The sequence below is a fragment of the Equus quagga genome, chromosome 14, assembly GCF_021613505.1.
Source record: "Equus quagga isolate Etosha38 chromosome 14, UCLA_HA_Equagga_1.0, whole genome shotgun sequence".
Classification (NCBI taxonomy): Eukaryota; Metazoa; Chordata; class Mammalia; order Perissodactyla; family Equidae; genus Equus; species Equus quagga.
In genome coordinates this window covers 86,191,289-86,210,497 of record NC_060280.1, presented here as the reverse complement: position 1 = coordinate 86,210,497, position 19,209 = coordinate 86,191,289, and the positions used below count along the sequence as shown (strand labels likewise).

At 43.6% G+C, this 19,209-nt stretch overlaps 1 protein-coding gene across 1 annotated transcript in view; it reads right to left on the bottom strand.

Moving 5' to 3' along the window:
* LOC124252374 (zinc finger protein 709-like) overlaps nt 1-15,944 on the bottom strand; it is a 42,953-nt gene extending 27,009 nt beyond the window's left edge. Inside the window, exon 1 of the mRNA XM_046685773.1 lies at nt 15,931-15,944. Within this exon, the coding sequence (XP_046541729.1) occupies nt 15,931-15,933 (3 nt within the window). The 5' untranslated portion in view covers nt 15,934-15,944. The remainder of the gene's footprint in view (nt 1-15,930) is intronic.
* Nucleotides 15,945-19,209: the final 3,265 nt, after the last annotated feature.

Here is a 19,209-nt window from a genome sequence, read left to right as displayed (position 1 = left end):
GTCTTTTTTCTATTAAGAATTACGACTAATTGGATGAGGCGCACCCACATTATGGATAGTAATCTCCTTTACTTAAACGCCACGCATGAAATGCTAATCTCATTAGAAAAACTGAACAGGAACATCCAGAAGAATGTTTTACCAAATAATAGGGAAGGATGGTCAAGCCAAGTTGACACAGACATATCGGCTTGTAGTTTTCTTCTGGTGTCATTGTCTGGCTTTGGTATCAGGGAGATGCTGGCCCCATAAAATGAGTTTGGAAGCATTCCTTGTACTTCTGGTTTTTGGAAGAGTGTAAAAAGGATTGGTATCAATACTTTGAACTTGTTGTGATTTGTTATTGGTTCATTCAGGCTTTCTATTTTTTAATTCTTTCTTTGTAGGTTGCATGTTCTAGGAATTCATCTATTTCTTCTAAGTTATCCCACTCAATAGCTTTTAAATGCTCATGAAATTCCCTTTTGAATCTTTTTATTTTTGAGGCATCCTTTGTAATATGTCCTTTTTCATTTCTGATTTTACATACTTCTGTCTCCTCTCTTCTTTTCATTGTTAGTCTAGCTAAGGGTTTGTCAATTTTATTTTTTCAAAAACCCAAAACTAGCAGCTGGCCCCGTGGCCTAGTGGTTAAGTTTGGTGCACACTGCTTCGGTGGCCTGGTTTTGGTTCCCAGGCACAGGCCTACACCACTCATTGGCGGCCATGCTGTGGTGGCAACCCACATACAAAATAGGGGAAGACTGGTAACAGATGTTAGCTCAGGGTAAAACTTCCTCAGCAAAAAAAAAGCAAAAACAGAAACACCAAAACAAAACCCAAAACTACTGATTTTCTATTCTCTATTTATTTCTGTTCTATATTTCTCATTTCGTAATTTTCCTAACTCTGGGTTTAGTTTGTTGTTCTTTTTCTAGGTCCTTGAGGTGTAAATTTAGGTTGTTGATTTGATATCTTTTTTCTTAATATAGATGATTACTGATATAAACTTCACTTTTAGTACTCCTCATGCTGTATCCTGTCAACCTACAAAAACAAAAAACAGTTCAAGAGGCAAGTGTTTATTTGGTATAAAAGAATTGCAATTCAGGGAGCACAGATTCAGGTACAAACCCAAACAGTGTCCTGATTACAGGAGAGGGGCTTAGGGCTTTTATGGGGAAAAGCTAGTCCACACTTTAGCAAATTTATCTCTAACAGTTTGTATTCCTAGAGGCAGCTGGCTCCAGTCACTTCTCCCCCCAGGTAAGTGGTAATCCTCCATATTCTGCTGTCTTTCATTTTGGGGGCATTGGTTTGCACGGAATCTCAAATCTCTCATGGATCTAAGAAGAGGTGCTGCTTTTCAGGTTCTTCACTTTTTTTGTTTTTGGAGATGAGAACCATCACTCAGAGCTCTTTACATATTAGAACAGAAACCATCCACTCCTGTCGCTCTGCATTTTCCCTTGTGAGACTGCACCATTTTCACTTACTGATTGTACTGCTAGAGCTCTTGAGGGTGGAGTCAAAGTTTTTCTTCTGTGATCAATGAATCTAAAAACATTATCATACTGGATTCTCTGCATTTGGATTTCTTATCCTCATCTTCTAAATACTCCTTACAATGAAATCCTGTGTATCATGTGAAAGACATTTTCCATCAGATACCTTCTGTCTTACCACTGCCCTTTTGAGGGCAATATTAATACCCTACCTTAATAGGAGCAGACATCAAGGCTGATGTTGCCATTTGCATCAAGTTAATACAAATATGCCTCTTACTCAAAGGTACTTTTTAAGGAGAGTAGGACAAGGGAAAGCTGGTTCAGGTGGCTTGTGCAAAGGACAATGGGTTGGCCATTTAAGGTGTGTAGAGAGAGAGGCTGCAATGTTAAAGGTTTGACTGTCCTATCCACTGACACAAAAAGAAAAGGGGCAGGGTCAACCTACATAACTTCTTTACCCATTGTGGGCCAGGTAGGGTGAGCAGATATCTAAAGCTGACTGAGTCAGATATCATAAGTGGGATCAATGTCTTTATTAGAGTTCATCTCTGAGGTTAGTTGACTGAATAATGAGAAATCTCACTTAAATGAATTTGTTTTGGATATTAATTAAAAAGCCATGTTAAAAGCAAAAGCAATATATCATATTAAAATGACCAAGCCTCAAAAAAAAAAACACATTTGAATCTAGTCATGAAAAACTGTTGGAGAGATCCAGGGAATTGTGTCAGTATGGTTCCAGAACTCTGTTCAAATATTTAAGTACTATTAACATTTATTTTAATTTGTTGTCTTATTTGTTGTGCTCTTGGAGGCACCCTGCCAGTGCAGCCTGCCCACATGCAGCAGGCATCCTTTTACGGAACAGAACTCTCCCTGGCTGGTTAATAAATAGTCAAACCCAAGGAGTCAGCAGCTACCATGGCTCCCAGGGGGTTTTCCTTCATGGAAAACATCTCAAACACTAGCTGTCTGCTATAGGTATTTTGAGTGTTTGGGACATTTCTTGATTGTCATTAGTGATGTGTTTGTTGAATGACATCATGTGTGCCTAGGTCAGTACCAGTCACTCCCATGACAATGAGCACATGAGTGCAAATGGTAGGAAAGCAATGCGTTTGTACTTGATGGGTCAGAGGTCTGTTTGCTATCAGCTGTATGGTCCCTCCCTTGGTCTGGAAAGTACATTCATTGATTTAATTACAAGTGATGTGTTTTGTCACATCAGGTGCATTAGTCAGTCACTGTTAGCCATGGCAGAGGAAAGTCCTTTGAATCATGCCTAGACCTTTAGGTTAGAGGCCTCTAAATGGTTTATTACATGGGCCCAAAGGGACAAAATTAATACCATCAGGGCAGAGGTTGTGGTATGTGTCTCAGAAATTCTAGTCAATTTCTCACCCTTAGCATTGAAATGAGCCTCTGCACACTGAGGTTTAATAGGCTCAGAGTTAGAGGAGTGACCTTGATTTTCACTTGGATATTGTGAGGCAAGACTTTCTCAGAGTCTTGTGCCATGGGGCCATCGTGGATAAGGAGTTGTTGCTATTGGTGGGATGAGACCTCTAGATCACTGTCAATGGCCAAAGGATCTGTAACAATGTGCCAATGAGTTAGATTCTTGGCCCTGGAATTCTTAACCATCACTCCATTAGTGTCTCCCTCCCTACACCCTGTTACCAGAGAGGCTTTACAGCCTACTCTTATCCATGCAGAAATCTCTAAACCACGCATGATGGATGTAAGTTGTCCAAGAAAATTCTTGTACAAAAAACTATTGTCCATCAGCTCTGTACATGGAAAAGCCACAGCTGGCAACTGACAGAGTGTTTTCTAAATAGATACCTTCCTAGGCTCAGAGTTGGTGAACCTCCACAGCCAGCTTCCATTTTGCCTTAAGCCATGACTCCAAGACCCTTCAAGCTTGCTAAGCAGAGGCCTCTTCGTTGAAAAGATATTGATATTTACAGGATAGACCCAAAAATGGCAAGTCTGGCATATCCCACCTACAAGATGAAGTGTGTTCTTCTGTTCTCTGATGAATGCAGTCAGTTCAGGAGTTCACCTCCTCTCTAGACACATTGGCCACATGGGGAGTACTTGGGAGCACATGAATGACAGGGAGTCCATATACTTTATGGATAGTGTGCCACCACCACACATGATGGAGTCTGCTGCAGTTACCGCATTCTGTCCTAGATCAAACAGGCCACCTGATGAAAGATCAGACTCAGGCATCAGAAGTTGTGAGTTTCCAAAAATGAACAGTCATATCGCCATCAGGATGGAGATCACTCCATCACCCCAAAGGAACACTCTCATGATGCCCATTTGTACCGAACCCTCCCATCCTCAAGAACAGATCATTTTATGTTCCTATATCTTTGCCTTTTCCAGAATGTCATATAAGTGGAACACCACGTTGCCCTCTGAGTCCCGTTTGGAAACTTTGATGCAACATTTGTAAAAGGGCTTAATTATACAAAACTTGCAGTCTTCTTGTAAGCTTGAAATTTTTGACATTGCCCAGGAGAGGGGCACATATTTTGCCTTCAAACCTAAGAGATTCCCCTGTTATAGCTCTGTGAATTCGGCTATGCCCCATGCTTAACTTTCTATATCTGCATCATGGGAGTAAGGATCGGGGCAGGGGATCAAATGAGATAATAATAATTATAAAATCACTTAATTTCTACACTGCTAAGAAAACATAAATTAGTACTGAAATAAAAGGGAACAAGTTTGGATTTGCAATGTTTAATGAAGCAAAACCTGTCACATTTTACCCACATCTTCCATAACATTTCCTAGAAATGTAAACATACAGAAATGATCCCTGAAAACAGTAAAAATGGGCTTTGGGAGCTTTGTCCATCATTGAAACAATAACCTCCCAGCCACTCCTCTTATAAAAAGGCAGAGAAAAATCTCCCAGTTTGAGGATGACAAATTCACCTCCTTTGACACCACACAGGATATTACTCAAAATGATACTGCGTCTGTCTACAGGTCACCTTAGTCATTGCTTGGATCATTACCTTCTAAAGATTCATAACTCTCTTTAGGTTTTAACCAGGAAATCACAATGAACTTGCACAGGTATCACTCTACTCCTAGGAAAACCCATGATGGGCTACAACTGTGCAGATGACCAGAACCCTTCCTCAAACGGAGAGAAACTCGAAGGTTTCATGGGGTACAAATTGTGTCAGTCTGAATAGCAGGAAAATGATATCCTGAATCAAAGGGCAATTTCAAATCCTTTCAACTGATGTTAAACAGAAATACAAATATCCATGGCCTAAAGCAAGGACATGAAGTCTCAAGATTCAGATACCCATGTATCTGGATCATGACCAAATAGCATATGCAGAAAAATGTTTAAGCATGGCTAAAATGAAGATGAACTCTGTCCATGCCTTTATCTTTATGGCGATCCATGGCTATTAATCCAAAGAATGCAGGACTTGCGGTGTTGGTGTCTACTGTTTACATTTACACCTGAGCAGTTCCTTTAACAGCGCTTAAGATGTATTAGATGGTGGGAAAACAATAATCAATGAGGACATCCTCACTTACTGAGGCCCCTACCTGCCATAGAGAAGATTTACATCCATCAATGGATGAATGGACACAGAAGCTGTGGTATATATATATAAACAATGGAGTATTATTCAGCCACAAAAACCAGGGAAATCCTATGATTTGTGAAAACATGAACAAAACTTGATGGCACTATGCTAAGAGAAAGGAGACAGAGACAGACAAATACTTTATGCTCTCACTTATATGCGGAACCAAAACAACTCACAGAAGAAGAGATCAGACTTGTGGTTACCAGAAACGGGGGTGGGGGTGCTGGGTTGGGCAACTGGAAGTGGTGTCAAAAGGCACAAACTTCCAGTTATAAGATAACTAAGTGCTAGAATGTAATGTACAACGTGACAACTATAGCTAATACTGACATATGATACAATGGGAAGCTTTAACAGAGTAAATCCTAAAATTTGTCATTACATAGAGAAAAATTATTTCTTTATTCTTTTCTTCTTCCTTTTCTTTTTATTTTTTTAAATTTTATTTTATTTTGAGGAAGATTAGCCCTGAGCTAACATCTGCCGCCAATCACCCTCTTCTCGTTTTTTTGCTGAGGAAGACTGGCCCTGAGCTAACATCCATGCCCATCTTCCTCTACTTTATATGTGGGATGCCTGCCACAGTACAGCTTGACAAGCGATGTGTAGGTCCGCATCTGGGATCCAAAGTGGTGAACCCTGGGCCGCAGAAGCAGAGCGCGAGAACTTAACTGCTGCACCACTGGGCTGGTCTCCTTTTCTTTTTATTTTATCGATATGAGATGAATGTTAACTGAATTCGTGGTAACCATTTCAGTAAATCAGACCACCATGCTGTACACCTTTCATTTATACAGTCATGTATGTCAATTTTTTCCCAATAAACCTAGAAAAAAAGGAGTCAGAGACTTCTGGTCTCTGGTCTGTCAGGCAAGGAGCTCAGAAGCCAGATTCCAGTACTCAAATGAAAAAAGCAAAGAAAATTGAAATCAACAAGTCTTGCATAAGAGAATGGAGGTCACAGGGTAAACCACAATTCAGAAAGAGACAAAAATGTACGATTTAAAACATATCCAAAATATTCTGTTCTTAACAAGGCATGTCCTAAAAACAATCTATTTCACAAGAGGATAACTGACGTGGATTTTCCCAAAGCCTAAGTGACCAGGGGGCACCGAAATAGCCAACTTGAGACTACTCCAGCCTTTTTTGCTCTCAGAGGTGGGGCAATTGAGAGGATGGTATGTTTTCTTTCCATTCCTGACACCAAATATTTCATGTCTGTTCCAGTGCAACTTCTCCAACTCTGCATCACCAAAAAGGTGTCCAACAGTTCAATTACATTCTAAGATTAACTACACAGAGCTCACATCAGACTCCACAGGTTAAGAGCTCAGTCCCACAAACCGCCCCTTCTTTAGCTGCCAACCACAAATGGGGTGGCCAGGCTGCCAGCATTTCTACTCAGCTGCCTACAGATTCAGATTCCCTCCACACCTTGTTACATTTGGTATTTTACTGAAACAATTCTGAGAACTCAGCAAACTGCTTTACTTAACATTACTGGTTTATAAAAAGGATATAACTCAGGAACAGACAAAAGGTAAAGATGCATAGGACAATGTAAGGTAGTGGTATGGGTAAGGGGAGTGGAGGTGGAGGAGGCTGCAGAGATTCCACATCCTCTCTGGACACTCCACCCTCCCAGCACCTGGATGTGTTCACCAGCCCAGAAACTCTCTGAATTCTGTCTTTAAGGGTTCTGATGGAGGCTTCCTTACCTGGGCACAATTTATTAACTCACCGGCCATTGGCCCTTTGTCAACTCAGTCTCCAGTCCTTCTCCTCTCCACAGAGGCTGGGAGCTGGGGCTGTAAGTTCGAAGTCTATAATCAAGGCTTGGTGTTTCTGTTGCCCAATCCCCATCCTGAAGCCAAGAGTTGCCTCATTAAAACAAAAGACACTCTATCTGCCTCATTTCTCACGTAATTCCAAGGGCTTCAAGAGGCTTTTGCCAGGAACCAAGGACAAAGAACAAATATCTCTCTTATTATATCACAGAAGGTCAGGCCCAGGGACACAGGCTCAACAAAGAATGAGACCAAAACATCAGACTATGAATGCTTCCCCTCTGCCCACACCTCCCTCTACATGGACTATGCTCTTGCTGAACATTAGTGGACTACAGTAAAAGAAGGAGATGCTTTCTGACAACATCAAGAAGAAGGCAACGATGTCTCCTCCCACCACTCCTAGTCAAACTAAGACTAGAATTCTTCGTTAATGCAATTAGACATGAAAAGGATATAAAACGTACATAGATTGGGAAGCAGGAAATAAAACTGTCCTCATGGCACAAGATTCTGTATGGAGAAAATCTCAAAGCATCTCCACAGCAAAGAAAATCCCTTGAACTAAGAAGAGTGTAGAGGAAGGATGAAAGATAAAATGTTAAGATACAAAAGTCAATTGTTTTCCTGTAGATATACACAGATATAGTGAACACATCTTTCACAAAGGACCAAAGGCAATTCAATGGGAAAACATGGTCTTTTCAACAAATACTCCCAGAAAAACTAGCCATCCACATGCAAAAAAAAAGAATCTAGACATAGACTTTACATTTTTTACAAAAATTAATTCAAAACGAATCATAGATCTTAGTATAAAATGTATACCTACAATACTCCTAAACGATAACACAGCAGAAAATTTAGGTGACCTTGGGTTGGTGATGAACTTTTAGATACAACATGAAAAGCAAGATCCAAGATAGGAAAAAATAAGTTTGACTTCATTAAAATGACAAGCTTCCATTTAGTGAAACACATTGTTAAAAGAATAAAGATAGAAACAACAAACTTGCAGAAAATCTTTGAAAATCACTTATCTGATAAAGGACTGGTACCCAAAACATCCAAAGAACTCTTAAAACTCAAGAAAAAGACAAACAACCAAAATAAAAGTGGGCAAAAGATTTGAACACACACTTCAACAATGATATACAGATGGTAAATAAGCACATGAAAACTTGCTCACAATCATGTGTCAGAAGGAAAATGAAAATAAAAGAATGACATATCACCAGATACTTATTACAGTGGCTGAAATTAAAAACACTGAAAACACAGGGCCGGCCTGGTGGTGCAGTGGTTAAGTTCGCACTTAACCACTCTGCTTTGATGGCCCGGTGTTCGCCAGTTCAGATCCTGGGTGTGGACCTATGCACTGCTTATCAAGCTATGCTGTGGTAGGCGTCTCACATATAAAGTAGGGGAAGATGGGCATGGATGTTAGCTCAGGGCCAGTCTTCCTGAGGAAAACGAGGAGGACTGGCGGCAGATATTAGCTCAGAGCTAATCTTCCTCAAAAAACAAAACAAAACACTGAAGATACCAAACAACAGTGAAGATGGAGAACAACAGGAAGCCTCATTCATTGTTGGTGGGAATGGAGAATAGAATGCCTACTTTGGGAGAAAAGTAGTTTCTTAAAACTAACCCCACACTGACCATACGATGCAGCAATCATGTTCTTCAAACTTATCCAGATGAGCTGAAAACAGATGTTCACAAAATATCTGCACATGAATATTTATAGGAGCTTTATGCATAAATGTCAAGACCTAGATGTAACCAAGATAATTTCAATAGGAAAAGGGATCAACAAACATGGTATGTCCATACTTCAGTGATGAATAGAAATGGAGTTACCAAGCCAAAATCACATGGAGGAACTTTAAAATCATATTGCTAAGCAAAATAAGCCAATATGACAAGGCTGTACACTGTGTGATTCCAAGCAAGTGACATTCTGGAAAAGATAGAAGTATAAGACACTGAAAGATCATTGGTTACCAGGGACCTGGGGGTGGGAGAGAGGGAAGAATGAATAGATGGAGCACAGGAGATTTTTAGGACAGTGAAAGTGTTCCATATGATACAGAAATGATGGAGACATGTCATTTCACCTTGGCCAAAGCCCAGAGATTGCATAACATAGTCAACACTAATGTAAACTATGAACTTTCATATATCAAATTGGCTCATCAAATGTAACAAATGAACCCAGTAACACAGGATATAAAATATAGGGCAAACTGTGTGGAGGCAGAGGGGTTATGTGGGAAATCTGTACTTTCCAATCAAGTTTTCTATAAACTTAAAACTACTCTTAAGAAAAATGAAGTCTACTAGGAACAAAAAGATGGACAGACACATTAATATTCACCCCCGATGACTGGCTGATGACAGAAACAGACCATCTGCCATTCAACTAACTTGACCTTATTTCAATAAGCCATAATGGTGCTCTATGAGGCCTGCACCCTGAGACTTGGAAGAGAGGAGAAACTTCCATTGAACGCTCTTAAAGCCCAGCACCGTATATTCTGAGAAGTGAAATGAATGCCTTTGTTATCATCAGTAGTGTCTGGAACTCCCACGTGGATAAAGAGTGTCCCGGTGAGGCTTTGTGTGTGACCTTTATATGTGTAGAGACAAGTTTTATTTTGATTTGTATTGAAGGTAATTGTGAAGCAAGAGATTCCCAGAGTCCTTTTACCACAAAGGGGCAACTCTCAGGGAATCGCCCATAGTCTGTAATGTCTGTAGCTGGAGCCAATTGTTGGTCAGTGCTAAGATGACTGTTTGATGTACAGTCAGTGTGATGACCCTTGGGTCTGGGCCTTTTATGAGAGATGTCACAACTAAGACATGAAAAACAACAACTCTGCCTGAGCTCCATCATGTACAAATGAGGTGATGTTGTCCCTAAAATCTATGGACTCCCATTGCTTTTCACTCAGGGAGTCCAAAGGAGTTTCACATGGAACCTGTGGGTCTAGGAAAGGGGTGACCTGTTTCAACACATGGCACCTGGCAGGAGACTGAGGACAGGGAAGACCAGCCCCTCCTGCAAGTAGGATATCCCAGAGGGCCCAGGTTGGGCTCCATCATGTCTCCAGGGGGTCTCAGTAACCGTGCCGAGCTCTTAGAGTGCTGTTTCCAGGTCCCAAGTCAAAATGGACTGCTGGATAGATGGTCCCATGTGCAGGGCCATCTACTGTCAGGAAAGCCTTGTAAGTAGAGGTCATTGCAGCTCTAACGGCATATAGTGTGGGGCCTAGGGCAGGTTCTTGCATCAGAAGCCTATGGACAACTAAAGGCCATCATGGGTACCCCAGGAGGATGACAGAAGGTCACTGAGGCCTCTGTAGTGAAGGAGCCTCTGAGAGCACTAACAGGGATTTTGGTTGTATGACAATCTGAAGAGATTCTCCAGACTTTTGTGGTAGGGGTGCCCATTTAGAGGGGGAGGCAAATATCCAAGTAACACCACAAATGGGGTCAAGTAAAACTTATAAACAAAAAACATATTGCTTTCCAAACATCAAGAGAACCTAGTAGATGTTGTGGTGCTGAGAGAAAAAATAGCATTTTCTTCAAGGCATCAGAGAAGGATCAGAATTCAGATTATTAAATAATTTCCAGAAATTTAACAAAGCTGTCAGGGTGTCACCTCATATGAGTGGCAATATCCCATCCACTTTTTGTGAGCTCCTTTTTAAAATATTTGTATGTCCTAAATGTCCTCAGAGGAGATGTCATTAATGTAACATTGTACCTGTGTTCTTGGAGACACCAGGGCGCAGTTCAGACCCCGCCTGCCGTGACTGTGGGAGGGCACAGCTGGGGAAGATCCATGAGGATAACCCAGTAAAGGGGCATCATGTCCCTTCAGAGGGGAAGGCCAAGTGCAGCTGAGAGGCTGTGGACACAGGACTGGACAGAACAGACTTAGCCAAACCTGTGAGAGCAGGATATTTATCAATTGCTGATTGGCTGTGGTCAGTAATTTCCAGACTGTGGGGACTGGGGACAGAGGTCTGTGTGGTGCAGCCACAGCCTCGAGTTGAGGTGAACCACTCTGAGGTGTCAGACGTTCTTTCCAGGTTTAATAACAGGACAAACTCGGATGTTAAAAGAAGCACTGATTATAATCACCCCTTCACTACTAGGTTTTCTGTATAGTTTTCAATGCTTCAAGGCCCTGGATAATTTACATTGGGCCATACTAACTACTTTATTTGTGGGGTTAGGTCCCTGGGGTCCCAATTCGTCAAGCCATTTTGTAGGTGGGAAAGGCTTCACTTACTTTTAGTTCTCAATCATTGGTTCAGAGCTTCCCAGCTCACTATGGGATATTTTAGGACAAAGTGTGTTACGACCACGGAGAATTTAGGCAAGACCATAGTTCTGGTGGCTAAAGATGAAACATTTGTCCTATTTGTCCTCTATATTATATTCATGAACACCCCTAAGATCATCAGGGGCAGCTTCCTTAAATTTCGTGGGATCCCAGGTATAAGTGTAAACTGACACCTAGTGTTGATTAATTGCTTGATGGTTCTGAATTAGCGCATTACATCAGAGAGCAAAATTAATTCAGAACCTATGTTGTAGAGGCCCAAAAGCCAAGCAGTGTACCTTTATCTGTTTTGTTATGTTATGTTAACTCTTTTAGTATATTTTGGATTTCCAATTGGGTCAAATTGTGGACCTTTGTTTCAGTATTTTATCTACTGTTTTCTTCCTCCTGATCTTTCCTGTTTTATTTTCTTCATCATGGGATATATTTCAGGGGAGGTAGTGCCTCTGTATCCTGGTATTTATAATTTTTTTTCACCCAAGAGCCTAACACAGTGCCATCAGGGTTAGGAGCCTCCCCCATGACAACTGGTTGCTTTACAGCTTTTAAACCCTGGGCTTAAGTCAGTTTGAACTAATCCTTTATCCCACAGGACTGTGTGCCATAGGTGTTGTCCCTTATAACCCCAAAAGTCAGGATCCTTGTGGCAGTAGAGGCAGGGGCAGCAGCAGAGGTACTGAAGGGTCATGGCAAGCCCTCGGGTATTAGGAGTGTGGACTCAGCCTGCCACCTACTGTCTGCCTTTCCACCTCTCCTTTTTTTTTTTTTAAATTGACTGTTCTTTCAGGAGTGACCATCTGATGGACCCACCTCTTGCAAAGGGCATAGTCCCTCCTGCAGCACCACCATCCCTGAGGTATGTCAGGCTAACACAGCTTCTGATACAGCTTCTCTCTAACATACAGATAAATCCCAACAAAGACAGTGACCCAGGACTCACTTGAGGAGGCCCCAACCTAAGTGTCCTGCTCCCAAATGCATATAAATTCTTCAAACTGCCATCTGTGCTCAGCTGAACCTCGAACTGAGGTTGGTGGGTCAACAATGCAACACAGGGCAGCACAGCTCACAGCACGAGCTCCCCAGGGAGCAGCAGCCCACAGTGCATGCTGTCACCAGGCAGCAGAGCAGGGGAGCAAGTCAGAGCAAGAGAAGACAGACCCACGGGTGGGGTCATGTCTGGACGTGCTGCTCAGGGCGCCAACTGTTATGGTCACCCGCAGAGGGGTGGTTCCTTTGTTGACACTCATGCCAGGGTGGTGCACACACACATACACACACACACCCACATACACACAGGGTAGGAAAAGGCTTAGGACTCACATAATAAGGTCTAAAGGGAGGGCAGAGCCGGCCTCTCAAGCAGCTCTCACAGGTCTCAGAAAGCAAGGAATGCAGCCTGGCCTGGGGCTTCCCTGGGCCTGGGGGTGGGGCCGGGGCAAGAGCTCTGCACACAGGCAGGGGCTGGGGTGGTGGGAATCTCCTGCCTGCTCTAGAGGAGACAGCACCCAGGCTTCCTCCTCAGCTTGTCCAGGTTGGGGCACAAGGGGAGGACGGTGGGATGAGGCCTAAGGTGTGAGCAGTCACCCAAAAATGTGGAGTCTGACTGCTCATTACAAGGACAAAATGTGTCAGAAAAATATGCATTCTCCATTGATTGATTTATATAAAGAAACACTAATAGGAGACTCAAAAATGATCAAAACTGTGTATTTGGGGTAACTCAAGTAACAGTGCTGCAGGGGGCAAGGATATGTTGGCAGTGAATCTTCTTAAGTTAGACTTTGCTATTTAACAGATATATTTCAAATATATAGAGAAATTTATATCTTCTAATTGTAACTCTTCTACATAGGCAATCATTCTAAGATTTAATTCCTTTAAACGCTAACAGTTACAAAAGAGTAAATTATACAAAATAAAATTTTCAAATCTCTTTCTAAGTAAAACAATCTGCAGCATCCTAGTTTGTCCTTCCCCTATAGCTCACACTGGGGGCACTTTCAGGAGTAGGTAGCATTATAAGAGTTTAAACCCTTAAATGCAATGGATTTTAAAAGATTTACATAAGCTTTCTGAAGTTTTACTCGGGTCAATTATAAACAGAATTTCAATTGTTTTAGCCTTTTAAATTTCTATATTATCTAGAGACACGCACATAGAAAAACTGGTCTAAAAATGAAAAACTTTTCGTCCTTCCCTCACATCGTATCTCTCAATCAACTCACAGTTTCAGGGCCCGAGTGCTAAGGGAAACTAGAGCCACAGGGCTGCCTTAGTTCATCAATAAAGGAATCCAAAGGAAACAAACACAAATACTGGAATCAGCTCAGATGAGCAGCCTGCTTCCCACAGGACAGAAGGAAAGCCACACTCAGAAGGTCCCGTGTTCCTGACTCTTCTGGTGGAGACAGAACCCCAGAGGGGGTCAGTCCCTGGAGAAGGAGGGGAGGGCACCTGAGCAGCCACAGAAATGAGCTCTGGGAGCCCCACACACCCTCCTCTCCCCAGGGAACAGTGCACATGCTCCCTCTCTCAGGCTCCATTCTCACCGTGAGGAAACTCAGCTGGATCCAGCTTAAGGTTCTGACCCAAATGGACCCCCAGATTAATGGGCCCTAATCCAGGACACAGAGCTCCTGACTCTCACAGACTTTCTCGGTGTAAACAAATTACACTCTGAGTACACCTACACTGTGGATGCAAAACTCCAGTTATGTCTAGAAACACGCCCAAGGGAACCAGAGCTACAACCTCAGAAAGGGCATCACTCCCCACCCCATGAGCACGTGCGCCCCCAGCTTTCCAGGGCTCTGCAGCTCCTCTCAGGACAAAGGCTCCTTCCATGGGGGTGTGAGCAGTAGGACAGCTGCAGGGGGAGGCTCCCCAGGAAGGACAACTGGGCCTGCAAGGCCTTCCCTTTGCAGGCTCAAGGGGGCCTTAGCTTAAATTCACTGCCTTCAGGCCTCCGCCCCCACTGGAGGTTTTTTGGACCACCATTGATATTTTAAATGACACAAACCTGGTCTTTGAACAATCCAGCTAAAGGATTCAAACCAGTCTTTATGTGGAAATGAGGGAAGAAAACTGTACGCCACTTTGCTGACTCAACAAGAAACCCCACAGGCATGTATTGCATTCTGAAAAAAAGGAGTTAATATAGCATTATGTCCATGACAAGAAATTTTTTTATAAACTATTAATCATACTTGAACACTTCAGGTCTGCAAGTCGAAGGTGTGAAAATCCATTTGAACTCACCCAAAATAAAAGAACAGACCTCAGAATGTTACTACCCATGATGGGAGGGGAAAAAGGGTAGAATATAGCACATGCAATGTAAAACTGGAATACTGTATTTTTTCTGAAATTTGCCTCTTTCTTGCCTCTTTCGAAATATTTCATATTGTGTTTCAAGTCATATTGATTAAGTAAATTTTTATTTATTGAAAAACTGAGACTAAGATGAAGTGAATAAATCTTTTAAAGGTGACTAGTTCAGGTGGGGACAGTGCTGACAGGACAGATCTCCCAGGAAAGTTTCTGAAGAGGAACCTGCATGCAGAGGATTTCCCACAGGATGTCTGTGCCCAGAAAGCTCCTGGGGGAGACGCACGAGGATTTCATACAACGTAGTTCCAGGTGGTTATAGGCTGCTTTTCTCTCATGGAAAATATCCACAGAAACAAAACAAACCTTTGAAAACAGCCGTCCATTAACTGTGATAAAATGATAAACAATTAAAATATTATATCCATTTCAAATCCACCAGGAGAACAAACAGTGGATAATAACGCTGTGAATTAGAGACATCTGGGGATGTGGGGTGAGATTGGGAATTTAGGCATCTGCTGCCAGCCCTCGGAAGATCTAGACTTGGGGAAAAGGGTCATGGATTTGAGACCCTGCTCCTGAAAAGAGGTGCCCTCCAGGGAGAAAGAAAAGACTGGGGACCCCATGGACTACAACTCCTCCTGATGCAGATCAACGCTGCGGCAGGGAGACGAAGCACAAGGTGTCCTGGCCTACCTGCTGATCTATATGACCCAATTCATATCTAAAGTTATACGACCACACAATAACCAGACCCCAACTGCACTGATACCATTTCATGACTTTTTACATCATCTTTTCTTTGTCTAGTAAAAATAAGTCACGTACCGATGCCTTATTATTTAGCCCTAATCCTCAACACATTGCAGCTCTTCACTGTCCATGGGTCCTGTCCCCATGCTACTCCACGCTATTCTCTGAATAAAAGAGCACTACTGCCAGACCTTGAGAGTCCAAGAAATCTTTCTTTCAACTCCTGGCTGCCCAAGCCGCATCACTCCCACGCAAGGACCCCGGAGACCGACGCCGGACTGTCCTGCGGGCCCTCCCGCGGGCCCCGCACGGTCTGGGACACGCGGGGCTGCGGGCGCACAGCGGCCCAGAGACGCTCCGGCCCAAGTCGCCGCGCGCAGGGACCACAGGACGCCCGGGGCCCGGCTGCCGGCCCCGCCTCCACGCTGCGGCCGGAGGGGCCTGAGGGCCGAGCGGCGCCACCGCAGACTCGGGGCCGCAGAGCCCGGAGGGGACCGCGGGAGGCCGGGCCCGCCCCGCCGCTTCCCACCAGCCCCTCCTCCCGTGTCCTCACCCCCGGGCCGCACACTCACCATTTCTAGGGCTCCCGGGTCCCCCGAGTCCTTCCTACGACCCCCACGGCTAGTGCAGGTCACAGGGTGACTGAGGCTGCGGCAGAGCCACCAGGGAACCTTAACGGCAGGTGACAAGTGATCCCGAGCCCAACAGGAGCGAGAAGACAAGACAACCTTGGGCCAGACACTCCTCCCCTAAATCCTGACTCTAGGCCCCAAATCTCACCTTTCTAGGTTTCCTGGGTCCCCCGGTGTCCTTCCTAGGACTCCCGAGGTCGCTACAGGTCACAACTCGACAGAACAGGCAGCAGAGCCACGTGGAGCCTCTAACCGCGGGGAGACGCGGTCCCCAGCGCGGCTGGAGCAGCAGCAACTTCCGGGGTTTGGGTAGCTTCGCCCCACCCACCTGCCTCAGCGAAAAGAGGAGGATTGGCAGTAGTTAGCTCAGGGCTAATCTTCCTCAAAAAAAAAAAAAAAAAAAACTTAACATTATCTGTTGACTGTTTGCAGATGGAAAGTTACAGGAAGAGCCTAACCACAGAAGATTCCCACAAGCAAGCTGGCCGAAGCCAGTTCTAGCCCCCTCAAACTGCTCTTCAGTGAACTGAAGTGAACTGTCCCCATTATAATCCCATTAACATTTAAATCCTCCTCCTCTGGGAGGGACAAAGCAGCCATTTCTGGATCAGGCCATGTATATAGTAGGATGTGTACATCTACCCATGAGCCTTGAAAGAACATGACTGTTAGACAGTAAACACTGATCTTCTGCCTTTTCCTTAACTGAATATTAATGAACTGTACTCTGATCTAACAATAAGAGGACCTCCCCCCCCCCCGCCCCGCCCCATGCTTGTTTGAGGAGACACTGCTTTGGGAGAGATTCCCAGTGTTCTCCACTGCTTGTGCAAGTAATAAAACTTTCTTCACCTACTCCTGCCTTGTTTGTGCTTTTCAGCTCTGTGCTCATCAAGAGGTGAACCCAGGGGGCTGGCCTGGTGGCGCAGTGGTTAAGTTCATGCTCTCTGCTTCAGCAGTCCCAGGTTCATGGGTTCTGATCCCAGGCATGGACCCTCGCACCACTTATCAACCCATATGGTGGCAGGCATCCCACATATAAAATAGAGGAAGATGGGCACAGATGTTAGGTCAGGGCCAATCTTCCTCAGCAAAAAGAGGAGGATTGGTGGCGGATGTTAGCTGAAGGCTAATCATCCTCAAAAAAAGAAAAAAAAAACAGAGAGGTGAACACATTGAGTTCAGTTACAATATCAGGGATGCATTAGGTGGGCATCCTTACAACACTTCAGTCAGATTCAGAATAAGAGCATTGTGAGAAAAAACAAGCCACCATTTCAGAAGAAAAGTCACTTCTTTTTATTCAGAATGGTTAACTTTAACTTTTCTGACATGAAAATATTTGTATCCCGTGGAAAATGCAGCAGAGCCTCTTTCTCACCAGTGGTTAAATCACTCTCCGTGGTCATGATCAACCTCTTACTGGTGGTTATCTTATTTAATCCATCTATAATGAGACTTATCAGAAAACTGGTTTCATCTAAATAAGCATCTCACTAATTAGTGAGGCTATGATACTAGGGAGTAATGTTCATCCTGACAGTTGTTGGAATCACTCCATGACAGGCATCCTCTCCATGTAGTATGAACGGATACCATTTCTGACCATTTCCTCTCCCAACTCCCTGGGGAAATGCTCACCTTTGATATCATCTGACTCAAACAGCACCACCCAAGTCCAGCTGAACTTCAACAATAATTCCACCATGCTCAGGGACAGAAGGATCCCTGCAGGTCATGTGACAGATGGACACTGAGGGGCAGAGCCAAAGAACCATAAGTGATCTCAATGAAAACAGAAAAGGAAGGCCCAGTTTGCAACTAGTGCTCATCATACAAGGGACAACACTGCTGGGCAGTAGCATCATCCGTCAGTCACCCACCCAAAGTAGGAAGAAAAGTTCTGTGGGTATTCAGCATCAAGCATTAAGAGATATAGATAGAAGATATCTCCACTTCGTTATCTGTTTTTCATCTTCCCTTTAAGAACTATCTGGAAAATAATGGTCGGGAAGCAAGTTTCCAGGAAATCACTCTGATTTCCTAAGTCAGGAATGCCTCTGTTTTTTTCTTTTAACTCCCAGCTCCTCATCTCCACCTCCAACAAAGGACACACCACCCTAAGAATGTGCACTCACCTGGGAAGATGCATGAGTCCGGCTCTGCTCTCACACACTGTCAGCAACATGGTGCTGAGGAAACTACATTTCATCACTGCCCTCCCCCACCCTACTTTCATTGCACTGTGGGAATTGTATAGTTCCAGTAGTGGCCCTATCTGGGCAGAAAGCGGGGATGTGCTATCTGCACTGATGAATTGATAAATTGTTCTGCTTCTCACAGGTAACATTAGGGACAGTCTGGTTCTGTCTTGAGGTCACATCATGGTCCTCACAAAGGGCCTGTAATCATTGTGATTGGCGCAATACACATGATTTCTTAAGGTTGTCTTTGGTAAGAGCATGTGGTTCCTGTTTATTCCCGTCATGGCACACTTGAGGGACAAAATATAGGCAGAGTGTTCTTGTATCCACTTGTGCTGAATGAAGGCCATGAGAACTCAAGAACGTCCTATAAGGTACTTTTCTAAGCCAAATAAAGAGCCCCCTTTAAGAGGCAAAGGGAGTTATTTGTAGGTATGGAGAGAGAGATTTTCTCTATGACTTTGAATAATGGCCCTAATGGAATGAGTTATCCAAGAGTCAAGAAGATGCTCTGTCAGAGGAGGTCGCTGAGAGGATGTGACCACTGGCTGACCCTCCAGTTGGACCCAGGCAATTGGAGCCTCCTTGCTCACTCCCCTGTCCTTGGAATATACATTCCTCCCGCTGTTCCCAAACTAAGAGCCATTTCAAGGATGCAGCCTGGAGAGAATAATTTGTTGTTGAGACCCTCTAGACTGTATTCATTACTGAACTACATTAAAGCATCTATATAATCTTTTAAGATTCTAATGGATGGGTTCGGAGATCTACTCATCTTGCACCACCTAAGACAACCCCATATATTAGTTCCATTGCTTGTTAAAATTGCCACTTCCCAATCTGGAGTCATCTGCTTCTTTCTTCAGTCTCTCCTTGCCCTCCATGTACAGGAGCCAGTTTCAGATGTCACCCAAACTCTCGAGGTTGTGAACGAACATGCTCTTAGCTCTGAATGAAAATAAGAGAGTAATTGATCCTCCTTGTGCTGGAAAGAATGAAGTACCTCTAAATGGCA